This window comes from Vanessa atalanta, chromosome 7 (assembly GCF_905147765.1).
Source record: "Vanessa atalanta chromosome 7, ilVanAtal1.2, whole genome shotgun sequence".
Lineage (NCBI taxonomy): Eukaryota > Metazoa > Arthropoda > Insecta > Lepidoptera > Nymphalidae > Vanessa > Vanessa atalanta.
This window is the reverse complement of record NC_061877.1, coordinates 8,173,356-8,191,814: the sequence shown is the minus strand read 5'-3', so window position 1 is coordinate 8,191,814 and position 18,459 is coordinate 8,173,356. Positions and strand designations below refer to the sequence as shown.

Sequence of the window (18,459 nt, the reverse complement as noted above, 5' to 3'; positions counted from 1 at the left end):
GTAGTCTCTTTTAGTCTAACTAGTCCGTTTTACCTTTTGGGTAAGAAACCCTAAATTTATTTTTTGACTCAAGTTGACATTTTCATAATGTCGTAAATTATTCTAACCTAAGAGAACTTCAAATATGTTGTTATAATGTAGTTTTCACAGCAAGGCAAAACCTGATATGGTACAAAGAAGCTGAACACCAGGAACAATAAAGATGACGACTAATATTTATAAAAATAACCTCATAAAAAGGTTAAACCCATAAGAAATCGTTGGTAAAAACAGCTTAAATAAAAATGGAAATGATATAAAGACAATCGTATAATGACTTCCAAATATTATTACGGATGATAAAAAAAAACATTTACATTGAACGTATATTTCAGAATCGACAGACGACAAAACACAAAAGAGTCATTTACTTGCGATACGCATTGTGAAGCATACTAATGTCGCTGTAAGGGTTACCCTGCAACAAGTTTAAGCCCTCCTGGGACAACTAAGTTACGTCTAATTTGCGCTGGTCTCTTCCCAAAAACCTATTTAATTTGAACAAAAGAGCCCCTTCAAATTCCACTGCTCATTTAAACAAGGATAGTTGGTCACGCGTTCTAAACCAAGAAACGTTAATTCTGGAATCGACTTGGAATGTAAGGAAAATTTACATTTGTAATTAATAAGCTATAAACTTCTGTTTAAATAAGATATGTTCTCTTTATGTAAATTAAGTAGTTTGGATAGTATTTGTTTATAGTTAACCTGTAGAAATTATATTCAAGTACTGATTTTCTTACCTACTCTTAATAAAATCAATATTGCACGTCGATAGTAAAATCACGTATGATATATTTTTTTCATTTTTTGATATGTCTATGTCTCGTAGTTCCTGAGATTAGCACCGAAACAATTTTAATATCAGGACTGTCTACTGTGACATTTGGTTTTGATTCATGATGTTTTCGAAATAGCATGTAAGAAATACATTTATATATTTACTCCTTGTCTTAGAAAACGAAATATAGAACCTCACGTAAGAAGCTAATGCAGGAATAAAAGTTGGGAACTTTACTGCTGGTGTGTCTTATCTAGTAAACTATCAGGTTGTTATCTTTTATACTCGTGCGGTCAAGTCCCGAGTAATTGCTCGCTGACCCAAGGAACTTATAAATTACAAATTACATGAGTAATAATGGACGCAATGAACTGTTTTTCTATATTATATTTTAGTTATTAATTGTAAATTAATAAGTTATGAGTACATATTTTTTAAGTTAATTTGATTTGTTATTTAATTTTAAAATAAGCAAAGTATTTTATAATAATATAATATTGCTAAATAAAATACTTAATAAAAGCCTTTCATTTTATTTTTCAGGCTGACGACCACATGAATTTTCTTGGTATGTCCGACTATATACACTAACCCTAGGAAATATGAACGACTTCTTACACATGCAATGGCTATGATTAGCGTCAGAAGAACTGGCTGGTGGGCACCACCCACTTTATTCAACAAGTTATTTAACAAATCTATGAAAAAATGCTTCAAGTTTCAAAACAGAAAACTTTTACAAATACCAAGCTGATTATTATTAAGTTAGGTGATATAGTCTATAGACAAACCAAAGGATAAATAAATCGGATATTTTTGTTAAATAAAGGTATATCTAGACACGCGGTAGCGTGTCAGCCAAGTTCTAGTAACAGAACTGGCGTGCAGCACCGTGTGTAATATTACACGAACCATTTGGAGCCACTTTTGACCTCCTCATAACTCAAAAACTATTTGACATAAATGTGTCAAATTTGGCTCATATATTGAGACTCGCGAGATACATATGTGTTCCAAATTTCATAAACGCATCTCAAATAGTTATTTAGATATTAAAGTCTAAAAATCGTCATTTTTATCACTGACTGACCTATAGATCAAAACTATAACCTACTTCCAGGTGACCTAGAAAGTTGAAATTTGGCATGCAGGTAGATAATTAGGCCAATATAAAGGAAAAAATCTGAAACTGGTAATTTTTTATCATTTTATTATAATTTTTCATTTTATTGGGTCTATAGGAACCCTTATTTACTTAGTTCCTGTAATAACTGTAATAAAAAAATGATGTAAGAACCAGCAATCAAAACTTATAACAGCCGGTCTTAATGTAGATTTTAAGGTGCTTCACGTGAATATATAACAAGTTGAATACCACCCTTAAGTTTTTTAAATCCAAATATTTCCGTTTTATTGCTTATTAGTATAGCCGACTTTGGTATTTATTACGTTATTAACTAGCATTTAGTGCACATCAATGGTGCAAAATCTATATATATACTTTAAAAAAATAAATAATAGGCATTTCGGTACACGGCGCGCGACGTGACGCCGAAGCAGCGGGATAGAAGCGTTGCGATTAAACCTTAACGCGGACGTGTCTGAGCGAGTGGCAACCGCGCTCATAAGAATTATTTCAATGCCTTCCGATGGAAGCTGCCTAGTCTATTCGACTGCATATTTTTTGTTTGAGTTTACTAGTACACAACAATAAAATAGGTTTCGTGAGACTTTAGTAGAGTATGTATATCGTAACAGGAATGATTTAAGTTTGTACTCTAGCGCTACAAACGGGGATCCTTATTGCTTGGAAGAATAGTATCGAGCGAGCATACTGATGTCAGCAAAGGACTGGTGAATGGGTCCAATGGAAAAATAGAGAAAGCACATTGAGGACGTCGACAACAGCAATAGCGCACGTAAAATAACAATTCAATTTAAACATAATTTAATTTGCGAACTAGAAGCCAAACCAAGTTACAGATATTAAGTAATGTACATATATGTTCAAAGGAAACAATTCTCTATTTGCTTAGCATATTCTACTACTATACACAAATCACAAGGCCTTCGCCTTGAAGGTGCTCTTTTCGACATAGGCTCCTCTATATTAAGTAAAGAGCAGGCTTACGTTGGCCTCTCTAGAGTTAAAAACTTAGATGGAGTACATCTTATCAATTTAGGTCCAAGTCAAATCAAGACACAAGAGAGCTCTATTGTAGAGTACAACCGTCTGCGCACATTATACCACCCCTACTTGGGCAAATTAAGTATAAAGAAAAAACAGAAAACGTAAAAAATATCCGGACACTGAATGGGCAATTCACTCGAACATTTCAGAGGTACCTACAAGAAAAATAAGAACGTATAAAAAAAGACAATTATACCCCGTAAACATAAGAAAATAGAATAGCTTAACAAAAACCATTTGGTATTAAATTTGTTATTAATAAGTACCTACTAATAATTTATATACAAAAAGTAGTGATATCCCATCAAAAACATAAATGTAAAAATGAGAGCCAAGTTAAATATTATGATATATACCTTGGTTGTTGTCTTCAACGACAAAAGAAGTGAGATCTAAATTTGTGCCAAGTTAAATAGTCCTCTCAGAAATTTATTTATAACTACAAAAAATATCATTTCTTCTTATAACTTGGGGTAATATATTGTTGCCTAAGGTCTGACTTGGCTAGTTCTTATATGTTTATAAACACAAATTGTAGTTTGTGTTTACAATAACAAATTATAACTGAGAACATCTAAGAAGAATGGAGGACAGCTGAATTTTGCTTAGTTAGTATTAACGTACATTAAGAGCTGCGATGGTCCAGTCACTAGAAAACATGAATCTTAACCAGATATTGCGAGTTCATATCCAGACAAGTACCATTGAATATTTGCGTGCTTAATTTGTGTTTATAATTCATTTGTAACTGGCTTAGAACTTACGAAGGCTATAATATAATTTGTATATGAGAACTAGCCAAGTCAGACCTTAGGCAACAATATATTACCCCAAGTTATAAGAAGAAATGATATTTTATGTAGTTATAAATAAATTTCTGAGAGGATTATTTAACTTGGCACAAATTTAGATCTCACTTCTTTTGTCGTTGAAGACAACAACCAAGGTATATATCATAATATTTAACTTGGCTCTCATTTTTACATTTATGTTTTTGATGGGATTATTATTACATGGAAAAACAGGAACTCAAATAACAAAATGAAATTGTAATAAATGTCGGAGCTTATGTTTGATGATCAACGCTGAATAAACAAATAAACCGAACAATAAAAAAACATTGTAGAGCTTGCTGTAATCTATATATCAACGGGTACATCGATGATGAAATATTATTCTAGAGAGATTACTTAAGCAATGTGACTTATTTTACGAATGTCAAATCAAAGGTTGAAGGAAAAAAACCAGCGTTTATCTAAACACCCGCAAATCGACGCTTTTAAGTATAACCGTATTTCTACACAAATCATATTGTTTTATTTTTTTTATTTGTTTAGGATTGCTGATATGAGAAACTATAATAATTAGAATGAAACAGATCTAAGGGCTATCATATAGAACGTTAACCGTCATAAATGAAAAGGTATGCAACAAAAATATAATAAACAAAAAAATTAAGACTCATATTATAAAGTACTAATATATAATATAGCTATATAATAACAAAGGCTTATTACAGTTCAGTTGACATAATAAAAAAAACAATACAATTAATGCCACTCTAGAGTGTAACATTAAAAGTACTGTTTTTTCCAGATTTCATACTAAATTTGAACATCCTTTTTGCGCAAAATCTTATTCATTTCCATTATATTTTTTTAATTTAATTCATAGGTATCTTATAGGCCAGTATTTTTCGCATAACAATAGCGAATAGCAGTAGTAAAAGCACATAATATCCTCGAGAAAATCTCTTACTAAGTTTTTCTTGTTGAAGAAGATCGGGCGGCAAAATACCCGATGGATGGCACTGCTTGGCTGGGAACGGGGAAGGGTCCTATTGTGAGACGCTACATATGCGATGACACATTGACCTCGTTTCATGTCAGAAAACAATGTTAGGCGCGGAAACGACAGCGGAAAGTGAACGAGCAGCGCAAATATTCGTCTTTAATTCCAATTTAAATCTTTGTGCCGTTGCAGCTGAAACACTTTACGAGTGCAAAAAAACCTAAAACATATAACACCCCGTCTTATTGCCTGCACTGGTGACAGGACGGCTGGTACATTTTCTGTCCAGAGATTCGGAATTGCGATTCTACGGCGAAATGCTGCTGGCATTCCATGCGGTCATGATTTTTACAGTAGCTATTTTTAATTTTGATTTGGGTATAAGTCAATGTACTTTACATAAATATTATTTGTGCTTAAACGGTATGTTTTTTACGTGTTTTCTTTGGAAATCGGGTTTCAGAAAATCGATAGTCATTTTTATCAGTACCAGTCAAGTGACCATTTATCTTGTTAATTTAATCTTTGTTATAAAGATTTAAGCATTTTTTAATAGTATTCTGTTTTTTTTTGCTTTCTAAATAATATAGTAACGTAGCTTACACTCTCAGTTGCTTCTATATAAATATAGTGCAAATTATTTGACAATGTTAAAAACTAAACATATTTTCCGTAAACAAAAATAGCGTCTTAACTTTTAAATTTGTCAGGACTTTCGAATTAAGAAATATTTTAATTTTTTTTTTTAAATCGTATCTCCTTCGGTTAAGTTACGATCGTTTCTTTGGTTTACGATTATAGTTTTAAATCATACATTCTAGGTATACATACATATATATAATATTTAATTATAATATCATGTATAATATCATGTTTGTGTTAATTACAATGTCAATGAGGTACATATACTTTGATTTTGTCAATATGTATATATATATTCATAAATGAAAATATAATTAAACATGTTGTCATTAAATATTCACACATACACGCCTTACGCTTTTATATACATTTACCAGTTGTTTTGTTTGTGTGTGTTGATCACGCGCGACGGTGTGGCAAGGAATAATGGGCCAATTCAATTTAGCCGCGTAATAACTTCCAAATTATTTTGTCCTCAAATTGTTTCGTCGGCGAAATCAATTAAAATAACAATGACACAAAATTTATAATGTATGCGAAATTAGTATTAAAAGACTTCTTTTCAACATTTATAATTTTGAATTTAAATAATCACTTAGCTATTATATAACTGAGACAGAAAAGGCAAATGGAGCACGCAGAACATTATAGTGAAGTAAGAAAAGCGAATACCTACATTTCCGGTATGCGAAACTACGTTTTTTTTTTAATAAGTACGTAAATTAATAAAAAAACATACTCGATTTCGCTTTTGATTTTGTATTCGGTTTTTTTTTGCTTCACTTTAATGCTCCGAGCACTCCGAATTTTGTTTTATAATCCTGAGGCTTATAAAATTTCATTATAATATTAGAAGTTTCTTTAGAAAGCCCCATAACGAATGTAAGTTCCAGTATGTAAAGGAATTAATTAGCTTACCCTGTCTTAAATGTACTTTGAAACTAAAATAAGAACAGAACTTGATACAGTTGACAAAAAAAAAGTCATACATATTGTGCTTATGATGTTATGAATATATTTTTTCTTTGTATAATTTATGTACCTAAATGTATAAAAACGCTTTTCCCATGAAAACGCACGCGACTTTTATCGCGTGTTAGGGGGGGGGGGGCGTGAGTTTTAGATATATAAAGTCCTGTCTTGGGACTCAAGCTTGCTTCATACCAAAATTCATCAAATTCGGTTCAGTGGCTTAGCCGTAAAAGATTGACAGACAAAGTTACTTTCACATTCATGTCACAGTTTACTTTCCTCTTGTTAAATATTGTTTGGAATTGCTAACAAAATGCAAAGTATTTGTACGGGTGAAATTAAACGTGTAGACATTTCGATTATTATTAGATATTCATGTTCATTGTACATACATATAATGTTATCTAGGATCTGCTAGAATTTTGGGCACATTCGCATGAACCTAGACCTAGAATTTTCTCTCTCATTTTTTCCGTATAAAACAATTATTATGAATATGTTATTTAAATAATAGCAAAAGTACGCGATGTTATTTTATATTTCCAGGCGATACGATAAATGCAATATTCATATATTCCAAGTTTATACTTGTCACGGTAACCATAAAATGGCCATTATTTCGTTCGATGATCCAATAAATTACTCTATATATTTGTTTAGTCTGACCAATGTAACATAACCCTTTTGTTTTATAGGATAACATGCGGATTATATATTTCTATTTATGACATAGAAAATAATTTATTTTATAAAAACATAAAAATATTATTATTATTTATTGAGCGGCTAGTAAATCGTAAATAGTCTGACGCCCCAAAAGAAAATTAAAATATACTTTATTCAAGTAGGCTTTTACAAGCACTTTTGAATAGTCATTTAACAGACTATTTAAAGTAAAACTACCACCGGTTCGGAATGTAGATTCTACTGAGAATAACCGGCAAGAAACTCAGTAGTTACTAGTCACTAGTCAATTAATGTTAGTTAATAAGAAAGTGCTGTTTACAGGCGTCACGTAAGTTAAGGAATATGTGACTATGAACAAGGATGAGATGTTATACAGCATACATTAAAGAATATTATGATTCTTTCATTTGTTCCGAATGCATTCCATATCGGACTAATCACTAGATTGAGTTGAAACTTTGGCGCTCAGGTAGTTTCAGAAAGTGCTTACAAAACAATCACTAAATAGACTAGAAAGCGCGCCCGGCATCAGCTACATGTACATAAAAGATAGGGATAGCGTCACTTATGATGTTTCGTATTGTATACATATTTGGTGACAAAAATATTATGAGAAGTCTGCTTGCTTTTCGGGGCTCCGTTCTCACATGGCAGAACTGTAATATAGCTTAGATAGCCCTGTAAATCTTAACCAAAAGTCGAGAGTTCAAATCTGACCTTATTTAATGTCCACTTTGTATTTATAATTCATCCCACGCCCAGTGATGAAGAACAAAATCGTAAGGAAGCCTACACGTGACGAATGAAAATCTGCCACGTGTGTACACCGTAATGAAATATAGTAATGGAACAACCCAATCCATTTCCTTCGGATGAGAGGATACTATTTAATTACACACAGTATAATTATTTATTTTAAATATTCCTTATTCGATATATGTACTAGAAAAAAGTTTACCAATTAAATATAAACAATAAGTCGTGAACAAGATTAATTAAGTTGCTCAAGCCTAGACAAAGCGCAGCTACAACTAAGACATAAAAGACAATTTCAACGAACGATAGCCGTAAGGCGGGTACGTGGCGGTCTTTTGTTGTTACACAAATAAGCCTTGTTGTGTTCGAGGGGTCCCCTCATTACGGCTCGCTTCATTACTTGCTTGCAAACGTGTCAATCTCACAGTAGACGCTCGTGTCGTCTCCATCGACGTCATCGTCTCTAGAGACATTGGATCGTAAATTTTGATGATAGAAGGTCCCTGTGCAACATCGTTTTGGGACCGACCGCTCATCCACATATTCCAGCGTTAAACCTAGATAATGTATTGTCTCGTGTGTGAGTTTATGTAATTCCAGGTGAATGACGGAGCATAAACGATCTAATATTGACGGAATATTGGGCGGGAAATTGAATAATATTACATAATAAATAATTAATTAATTTTCGATGTTTATTTTTTTATTTTCTGCATACTCGGTGTCTTAACTTGGATATTGATATATATGTATAACCTTTATGTTAACGGATTTGGCTTGTTGATATTTCTATAATTTAATTATATCTATTTTTAGTTGTTTTATTAATGAATTACAACTTTGTCGCGCATAATTATGTATCGTAATGGAATACTACGTTTTTTGTTGAGTTCCTACTCCTTTCGATTATTAAATATCAATTTTATGCTCAATCCTCGTGGTATTTTTTTACGATTACGATTATAAATGTCTTATTTAAACAAATTAAATCTTACATTGGGAGAGGTACCTAAAACTTTAATTACAACTTACAAAGTCGTCGATCAGAATAACACACAATTGAATTCATACGGATCACCAGAAATACCTACACGATATTACATAAACATATTTGTCGTGCGCGAAAATTGAACCCGTGTCACAACCGCAATAATAATCAGTCGTTTACGAGTTTTCCAGCTACCTTAAGAAAAGATATATTTTTAACTGCTAGTAAAAATGTTGCCGTCACGGGTCGCACTGTTTCCATTAATAAGTTAAACAAGTTATATGCAGTCACATTCAGCTCAGCCAATCTACAGCCATAAGAATTAGGCTTACTAAACAATTATGATTCAAATTACATATATAATAAAGGAGCAAAATCGTTATTAATTAGTAATATTGAAATCAAATCGTGTGTGTGAATCGCTTATTCAATTACAGAGGTTATTGTTCCTCACACATAAACAATCATTAGATTAATTAACCTTCGCTATTACGAAGCAAATGTCAATTTACCTTTGAACTAATAAACAAAGATAACAATTTTGTATAAAGGTTATCAAAAAATTAATTAATTTAAGACTTTGTTTTTACAGCTGGTTAAAAGAAGCTTTCTGTAATTCATAAAATAATTATGAAACAGAGGCAGCTCTAGGCCTTGTGGCGCCCGTATGCAGTACCCTGGCGCCCTCTAGTAAGAGCGGGGTCAGAATGGAATACTTACATATTTTCAAACGGAAATTCAATTGCAAATAGTGCAATTTTAAATTATGTCCGGAAGCAAAAAGTGTTTTTTAGGTAAGAAGGGGATTGAGATGGTCTATTTAATTTCCTTAAGGCTGAGTTGTATTTTTCGTCATACTTGTGTGACGCACATCAACTTATTGAGCGAACGAAAGTGAACATTTTGAGTATGACAAAAAAGTTATTGTGTAGAGTCGGTAAAGACGCAGCCTGTGGTGGCGCGCCTTGCTTTGCTACCGCGTGCCGGTGCCGCGAGCCACGCATCTTTGGAGGTATCGCATTAAATAGCGCTCGGTGCCCCCTTAGACCCAGCGCCCGTGAGCGCCGCTTAACCTGCCTTATAGGTAAAGCCGCCTCTGTGATGAAAGACAATATCAATGTTATTATCGTTATGACACCTTCAAGCACGAATAATAAAATCTTTTGGATAATAATTTGTTCATTTTATAGGTGTAGTAATTTATATGTTACTCGTCGGAACATATATCAAATGTGTCGCTAAAACTTGAGCTTGAGAATAATCAAAATAAGTTGTTTGTACTACATCGCAATTATCAAAGCGAATACTGAAAACTGATACAGGTTTGCTAAAAACTATACGGATCATGGCTGTAGCCCGGAACTTGTTACATTAGTGTAGTACTATACATATTTTATCGATAATGTCGTCGGTTCGTGTTTAATTTGTAAACTGCGGCAGCACTTTATTCTGACTTATGAGTTTGTAACTTAATTTGATGGAATGTGTCCAGAGTATCTTAAGGCTTTGTTAAATCCAAATTTTAAAACCACGGTCGTTGAGAAGTCTGGCTTAGAACTTGTATAGATACCAATCTTTAAGCATTCGGAGTAACAGATATGGTCAGCGCCGGCCCTTGATCAGGGTTATCTTTCTGGTCCCTTTGGTCGACGCTTTTACTTGAAACAAATTGCACTTTTAATTAAAAAAAAGAAAACACAACATTACATATTTAACAAGATTATTTTTTCCATCACATTTGTTTTAATTGAAATACGACTCAAAACTGCGTAGAAAATTAATCTCTATTTCTATCATAATTAAATAATATTATAGATAGCGCCTTAGGTATATGTTCTATAAATCTTCATAGGTGGTAATATTTTCTTCATTAAATCATTATAGTGAGTTTTATGTCGTTTTCATTATTAGTATTTAGTTTATGGAATTGTAATTTTGTCAAGTTTTATCTAAGAAATATCCGATTTCTCCAAAAATGCCTCTGCAATCGTGACTATGTATGTACGAATGTTCGTGAATATTTCTTTCGCGTCGTTACGATATCAGAGATCATTTGCATTTTTCAAATGACAACCAATGATGATAATGATCTAAAATACGACTGACGTAAGACGGTATTATTTATTACCATACCTATATATATAGTATATAGAGGGCAAGGTAAAGGTTTTTAAAATGTTTTAAAAAAGTATTAAACACTGTAAATGTACGACACATCGAAAGATTTGAGAGCAGACCGTGATTGTATCTTTGGGTACCACTACAGAAGCAATTGATGAGGTACTTATGTAAATACATAGTTTTATTATAGTGCAGTAAACTTTTCTTAAACTAAAACTAAAATTATATTTTTATGTATAGTTTAGGGCTCATGGCGTAGGTCTCAGGCAATTAACCACAATGATACAGTATGACAATTCTTGTATTTTATGTAGGTAATCTGCAATTACAAATGATAAAGTAGGTATATTATAGCATAGTTATATCAGTATATATGAGAGTTGCTTGAATCAACGGTCCCGTTTGGAAGATCCGAACTGTATCGCTCTTTATAATAAAATTTATCTTCCAACTCAGAGCTTTCAAAAATAATTCAAAATGTGACAGTTAACCCTTCAAACGATTCCGATCACGTGACTCATTACGTCACGGCGTTCATACCTCACATATGTATACAATAAAATCAATTACGATTACTATTATTATTATACTATTCGTAATAGACGACATATATATTTTATTATATTTGAGTTATATTGCAATGAACCTTAAATAAAGAAAAATAACTATCTGTATAATATTACGTCTATAAGTGTACATTGAGACACGTCTGAAGGGTGGCTACAAATCTTTCAAAGGGTAGCGGTTTCTGCGGTCGCGCGTCATGCGGGTATTATCCGATCTCTTTGAATATTAACTATTTCGCTCAACACAATGCTTCTGTTTGTTCATTGTAATAAGTATTAATTAAAGTTTAATAATCATTTTCGCTAATTCACAAACGAATTCGACATAAGCCGTTCAGTACAAAATACGAATAGGTACGAGCTTAATATATATTCATTTTCGTACTTAGTATATTATTGTAATAATGTACGTATAGTAAAAGCATTGATTTTCAGAAGTTAATTTGGTAGGTAAGTTTGTATCACTAATCTCCCACTGATTGAAGGGTTTGTGCGAACTCGTTAGGGTATCTACCACCTCCTCATTAATCATTAATAATTGCACTCGTTGGTGGCGCATTGACAGCGTAAGGAATAATTAATATTTCTACGAATGTCAATTTCTACTGGTGGCGGTTACTACTTACGATCAGATGACGCATTTGGTAACCAAAAACTATTGAGAATTTATATTATGAATAAATATTTTCTACAAATAAATTTTATATATTTTGGCTACCTTATTATTAATAGAATAATATTGTTAGGTATCGTTGTATAATAGATTACTTAGGTTAAGTAACGAGAACACATTTAATTTTAATATAACCGTAACGATATTATACATAGATATTTTTCAAGTCAATTTATATACAAAAGTATGTACAATGTTTAATTACTTTAGAAGAGAAACAAAATTTAAAGTTTATATACAAATTTCCTTTCTGTAAGTACCCACCTGTTAAGCATCACCTTCCTTAAATATATAACATAATTATATTATATTATTTGCACAACCATGATAAATGTAATATTTTTTAAAGCGCCATCTATATAAATGACTACAAACCTCGTAGCTTAAAGTCACTAATTGTCGTAAAAGTCGTTATACGGTTAATTAAAAGAGGGCAGCACATAGGTCAACTTCTTTTCTACTAAAAAGTTTGATACAAATCTGGTAGATGGCGCTTTTTAAGGATTGTTATAATAATGATTTTATTTTGTTCTACTTTGTAGAATTAACATTAGATTTTTTAATTTAATTCGAAAAAAAATCTTCTGAAAATCAATTGTTTACTGAGTATGTTTAATTTTTGTGTATATCTTAAGTACAAATTCAAATTCGACTATAAAAAAGTTAATCTGATTAACTGGCGCTCTTAGAATTAATCAGAATAATTAAGAAATTAGGCTGTTTTATAGAAATAAATTACACTTTTTTATTTAATTCCTTTTTTTAAATCGAAAGTTTGTATATATTTAAATAATAGGAAGATTGTTAATTTTTTTGTAGGTACATAAAATATTTCGATTAATATTTAATCATTTTTTTCTATATGTATTTAAATAGTATTTGTAGTGTATTAAATATATATGTAAAAGAAAACAAAATTGTAACATTATCATGATGGAATTTATTTTTCTCTATGTCAATGATAGATTACAGTTTCTAAAAGTAACCGCATACTGTTAAAATACATTAAATATAATATTGTATCATTTGCAACAGATAGATTTAACGAAAAATATATTTACCATGGCTGAGTTTATTGTACCTATTAGCTACAAACTTAATTCATCAGAATATCAGGCTCAATATGAGCTATCACAATTCTCGACCGTCGGCCCATCCTACTGATAATTGACAAGGTCAAGGCGAATTTAAAACTCAACATTTCATCATCAATAACTTTTATTCATTCATTTTTAACTTTATATCACAGTAGGAAAAGACCGGGCGAAAACCTGAAAATTACACTACCAAAGCGTGCAAGTAACGTAACAGTAAAACTAGGTCGTTTGTAATTCTCAGTGGAGAAATAATTTTCAAATACCGGATACATAGAATCGATGTCTGTTACAATTTTAACGTTACGTTACATAGATTAATTTGAACAATATTTCAGTCTCGCTCGCAACTCAAATGCTTGATATAAAATACTGTATCCAACAATGAGGTTTTACAATCACTTTCACAAGTTATCAAGTTAACATACGTGTGTATGGATAGAATATATTTCATGACACTATTTGATCGATATTCAACTATAGAAACGACCACGTCTATAATAAGTTAATGACCTACGAAATGCCCTAATTAATTAAAATTACATTCAAGGCATCTGCTTCTTTTATCATAATTATTGGATTTTCGTCACTAGTATGCGCGACCGCATCTTCCTAATTTCATTCGTAACTTTAAATTAAAAATTAAACTAATTCATTTGACTATCACTCATAATTCAACATTCAAATATCAAAATAACAGAACAACACTCAAACTTCAATGTTCTAATACTTATTAATACATCTAGGCTTAAAATCACAATGAAGTGTTGAATGAAATAGGGTTATCATTGGTCTTTAGAAAAAATTGGTCGAATAGATATGTTCAAAGATATAGCGGGCTAAAGCCCATGATAAGATGCTTTCAACTTATGTTCGAGTACAGATATGGTTTGAAGTTACTAAGATATGAATTGATAAATTACAACCATAGAACGTTTGGTTGAAGTCTAATTTATAGCAGCATTGAAGGTCCCGCTTCTTCGCCTTTGTTTCCGATGGGAAGTAATTAGTACACGTATATTTGCTTGAGTTGAGGTTTCAACTCAGGCGGGATCGTGTACACTTCCTGTTCGGGTTTCTTTTTCACGAGTCGCTTCCAACGACCGCCGATGTTCTTGCGTAAACTGCGAAAACTCGCCCGCTCGTTACCAATAGGCTGCATCAAGTTGTCCTGCAAATAATAATAATAACAAATTAGGTTTCGATATCAGCAAATACAAATTAACAGTTTGAAACGCGTATTATTTCCTCAAAGTACGTAACTTTCGTCTGCATTTAATACCGTTTATGTATGATGTGTTGACCCAAAACAAACATTTCTTTCCGTTAGCGACCCCGGTGCACGAGTGCATTTGCACTAACTTAAACCATTGTGTAACTGGAAGTCTGTTTAAGTTATTTTAAGCCCGTTGCTATCCAAACGTTTAAAGAAGGTCGTCCCGTCGAACGTTAAATATTATTATTATCAAGTAGGTACGCGGAAACTTGCAACTGTCGCTTTACCGAACGTTCCGGCCAAGCTATTCAAACCGCGGTTTTTGATTTTAGGACATAACTATGTTTATTTAGATGTTCTAATCAGAAAATATGAAATTTCAACTTAAAGTTTTGTCATTCCACTCTGACTTGAATAAAAAAAATTGCAAATTGAACGTTAACGTTATACGCATAAGGCAAGCCTTGAATTCAAAGTCACGTTAGCATTTAATGCTTCCTGGTATATTTACAATATGGGTGGTCATGCCGTACCGTTCAATGTTTGCTAATAAATCTCAATGTACAACCTAGCTTTATAACAAGTACTTGGGACAACAATTAGACCGTGATATTAAGGTTAAAGCATTTACGAGACTGCAATTTTAAGAGCACAGCTCTTTGCATTAGCCTCCTTTGTTCGTTTAAGAAAGAAGGTCGAACGGTTACAACATGTTCGCCTTGCACAGCTTTCTACTCGGTAAGCGTGTCCCGACATTTAAATTTATTTTGCACTTAGATCGTCATGCAACGACCAACTCTCTCTTACTTGGTGGGGACGCAGGTTGGACCAGTCACGTTTTCTTTACATTGTACCTAACTTTTCGAAACTCCAGTATTATGATACTTAAGAACTAGAAAGTTGATAATTCTTACGCATTTTATACCGCAGTGGGATTTAGGTCAAGAATAACAAACAGATGTGACTCGTACGCTCTATTCTAATTAAACTTTACGAGTTTAGTGTCTTGAAAGACAAATGGTACTCAATATAAAAGTAACAAGTTGTTTTTGTTTTTAACATTACTAACCTGATCATGAGGATAGACGTAAGGCGGAGGCAGCGGTGGTGGGAACTGCCACAAGGGCTGCTGACGAAAGGCAAGAGGCTCAGGCGGTGGTTGCGGCGCGGTTTGGAGCACAGCTTCGGCTGGGTGCACCGAAGCCGAGTGCTCCTCGCGCTTACGCAGCTTGCTGTGGACGATACGTATCGCCATCATAGTTCCATTATTCCCAACCATGGTAACGAAAGGTCCTTCGGCACAAGTACAAGTAAACACACTGGGTTGGATCACAGGTAACAAGTTCCAGTCGGGCAGTCACAACATATTCAATTCACAATTTCACTCACAGCCGTATTGCGGTCTAATCGACGCGTGTAACTAATAACTAATTTAAATAAATTATCACAATTATTTTGTAAGTAGAGCTATTGCACATATCACTGCTCGTAGGAACGCGCGGTAGACCGCGTTATGCGAGCTTCTGCTGCTCGGTGACTAGAATGTTATCGTGAAGATTGGCCGGCAGGTGCCTAGCAAAGCGCTCGCTCGTGCCAAACGACCTCTACGGAGTACTCCATGCGTCTGAGTTGAAGTGGAGGGGCGCGTATGGCTTTTATATATTCGCATCTGACGCGGCGCCAGGGCGGAAGGGAGAGGGAGGGGGCAGAGTTTTGACGATGTGGCCGTTTTCCGTGAAAAACTACGAAGTACGAACAGTTGCGATACCATCGCTCGCTCTCATATTATCGTCATGGTAATGACGCATCCAATGGCCTAACCGTTGGTTTGTCCCGCTTGCTCAAGCCACAAGATTAATTTATCCGTAATTTAATGTTATAGCGCTCAAAACCCAAATGGCTTCGTGACGATGGCTGTGAGTTGAAATTGGAATATTTTGAACCTTAATAATTAGGAAACATGTTATTTATATAATCATTAAAAATACATAGTAATAAGAATAACCCAGAATATTTTGTCAATTCCATTTATACTGAAGTCATGGCAACGCAAGTAAAGAACTATAAACACGCCCTCGTTATGTTGCTTCAGTTATTGCAATAGATAAGAGCAGGCCTGTATTGATTTCACCGATAGCAACAAATCTGAGGGATACGACATTTCACCATCAACTGGGTTCAAAGTCCATAAAATACAAATGCACAGTCGCGTATACATTTAACGCACAGCTGGGTCTATGGATAAAGTAAACGCAATAACTACAAACGTTGCATCTCACTCTAACAAATATGTATTTACGTTAATAAAAGAGGAGGTCTGTATATATATTACTTCAACTTAAAAAGGCAAAGTAGGGCTACAGGGCAAGGGAGATCGGGGAAGGTGCATTGCCCTTAGTCCGTTCCCAACACAAGTAAGCCTTCGGGCTTTGACTCGAATGTGGGATAAAAAACACAGGTAGTAAGCCATTAATAGCTGTTACCCTTGAGATGCGTCTAGAGGATATCGTCAGTCAGTAGCGTTGCCATTGATTCAAGAATTTGTGACATTTTAATTAAAATACAACAAGTAAAGTTAATATTTTGCGTTTAATGTTGTGAGTAATTTGAGAACACAATATAGTGAATGGATTAAATATAGTAGCGCTTGGAGAATAGTAAAAATCTAACGGAATAATACACTTCAGATTCGATTTATATCGCGTTTTAAATGTATGTCTGATTATTAAATGAAATCAATATGACATTTAAGATCGAGGTGAATAAAATATATAATTAATATACTATCTAGTTTTATAATTTGTAATCGCACCTTGAAACATACACGGAAATCTTTTTTTAATACACAAATTATAAATATTACTAACAGTTAAGTTTATTTTGGTTATTTCGATGTTTTACGTTTAGAAAGTAGTTACTTGTGTATAAAATACTATGGATTGTTTGGCGTTAAGGATATATCATTGGAACCATTGACGTCAATTCATGATGGGAGTTAATAGGTGTACATTTTTAATATGATCTAGAGAGTATGAAGAGCTTGTTAAACAGAATAATGTATCCGATGATTGCGATCAATGGACATTTAATAGAACAATAATTTTCTCGATGTATCCATACAATTTCATGTATTATTATGCCGTTTGTTAAACAAGCAAGTCTATGCCTTATGGCTGCAGTGACGGTTCTAATAAATACACCATGACTATGTTACTATCGGAATTTCGCCCGCGAAGGATGGAGATAACGTTTCGTTTAAAAATAACAGTTTTGTCTCGGATTGCCTCTTGCCGACTGTCGACCTCGCCGTCTTACTTAAATGATAATTGTGTAGATTTTATGTATTATACAATACCCTTGTATTATTGTATGTGATATTACTATTCTTCGTGTTTTTACATTGTGGTCAAAGTTTTGAATCGAACGTTTATAATATTCGAGTTTTTTTTTTTTTAAATAAACAAAAATGTGACTGTTACAACGGTTTTCCTACCTACTAAAGCGTATTGTATCGAAACCTAGAGGTTAAAAGATATGATTAAATTTAATCACTGTAAAAATTATTGTAACAAATATCATACAAACTGAATTTCGTGATTGAAATAAAACGTTATAAATTAAACTTGGCAAATCTTTTATCTCTTGGCTTCCGTCGTTTCTCAGACGTTGCAAGTCGTCTCTGCGAGGTTTGTTTACAGACAACCTCTCTTGTATTTACGAACGTATAGCTCAGCAGTTATATAAACGTTGGAAGAAAGTCATCAACTCCTCATACATGTACGACAACACATAAGTAAGTGTAATTTATATATATATCTGGTGTGCTTGTTCGAACTACACAAGCATTACAGAAATAAATTCTAAAGATACGAAACACCATTAGCGATGTACAAGTAGAATTATTTGTGATGACGTTGTTAGTCACAACGGAGTTTTTATTGT

At 33.1% G+C, this 18,459-nt stretch overlaps 1 protein-coding gene across 4 annotated transcripts in view; it reads right to left on the bottom strand.

The window, feature by feature from the left end:
• Positions 1–13,127: 13,127 nt before the first annotated feature.
• Positions 13,128–18,459, bottom strand: part of LOC125065463 — a 157,899-nt gene continuing 152,567 nt past the window's right edge. For all 4 annotated transcript variants that reach the window (XM_047673045.1, XM_047673046.1, XM_047673047.1 and 1 more), the window contains 2 exons: positions 15,587–15,749; positions 13,128–14,472 (listed from right to left, as the gene is read on the bottom strand). In XM_047673045.1, the coding sequence (XP_047529001.1) occupies positions 14,308–14,472; positions 15,587–15,749 (328 nt within the window). In that variant the 3' untranslated portion in view covers positions 13,128–14,307. The remainder of the gene's footprint in view (positions 14,473–15,586; positions 15,750–18,459) is intronic.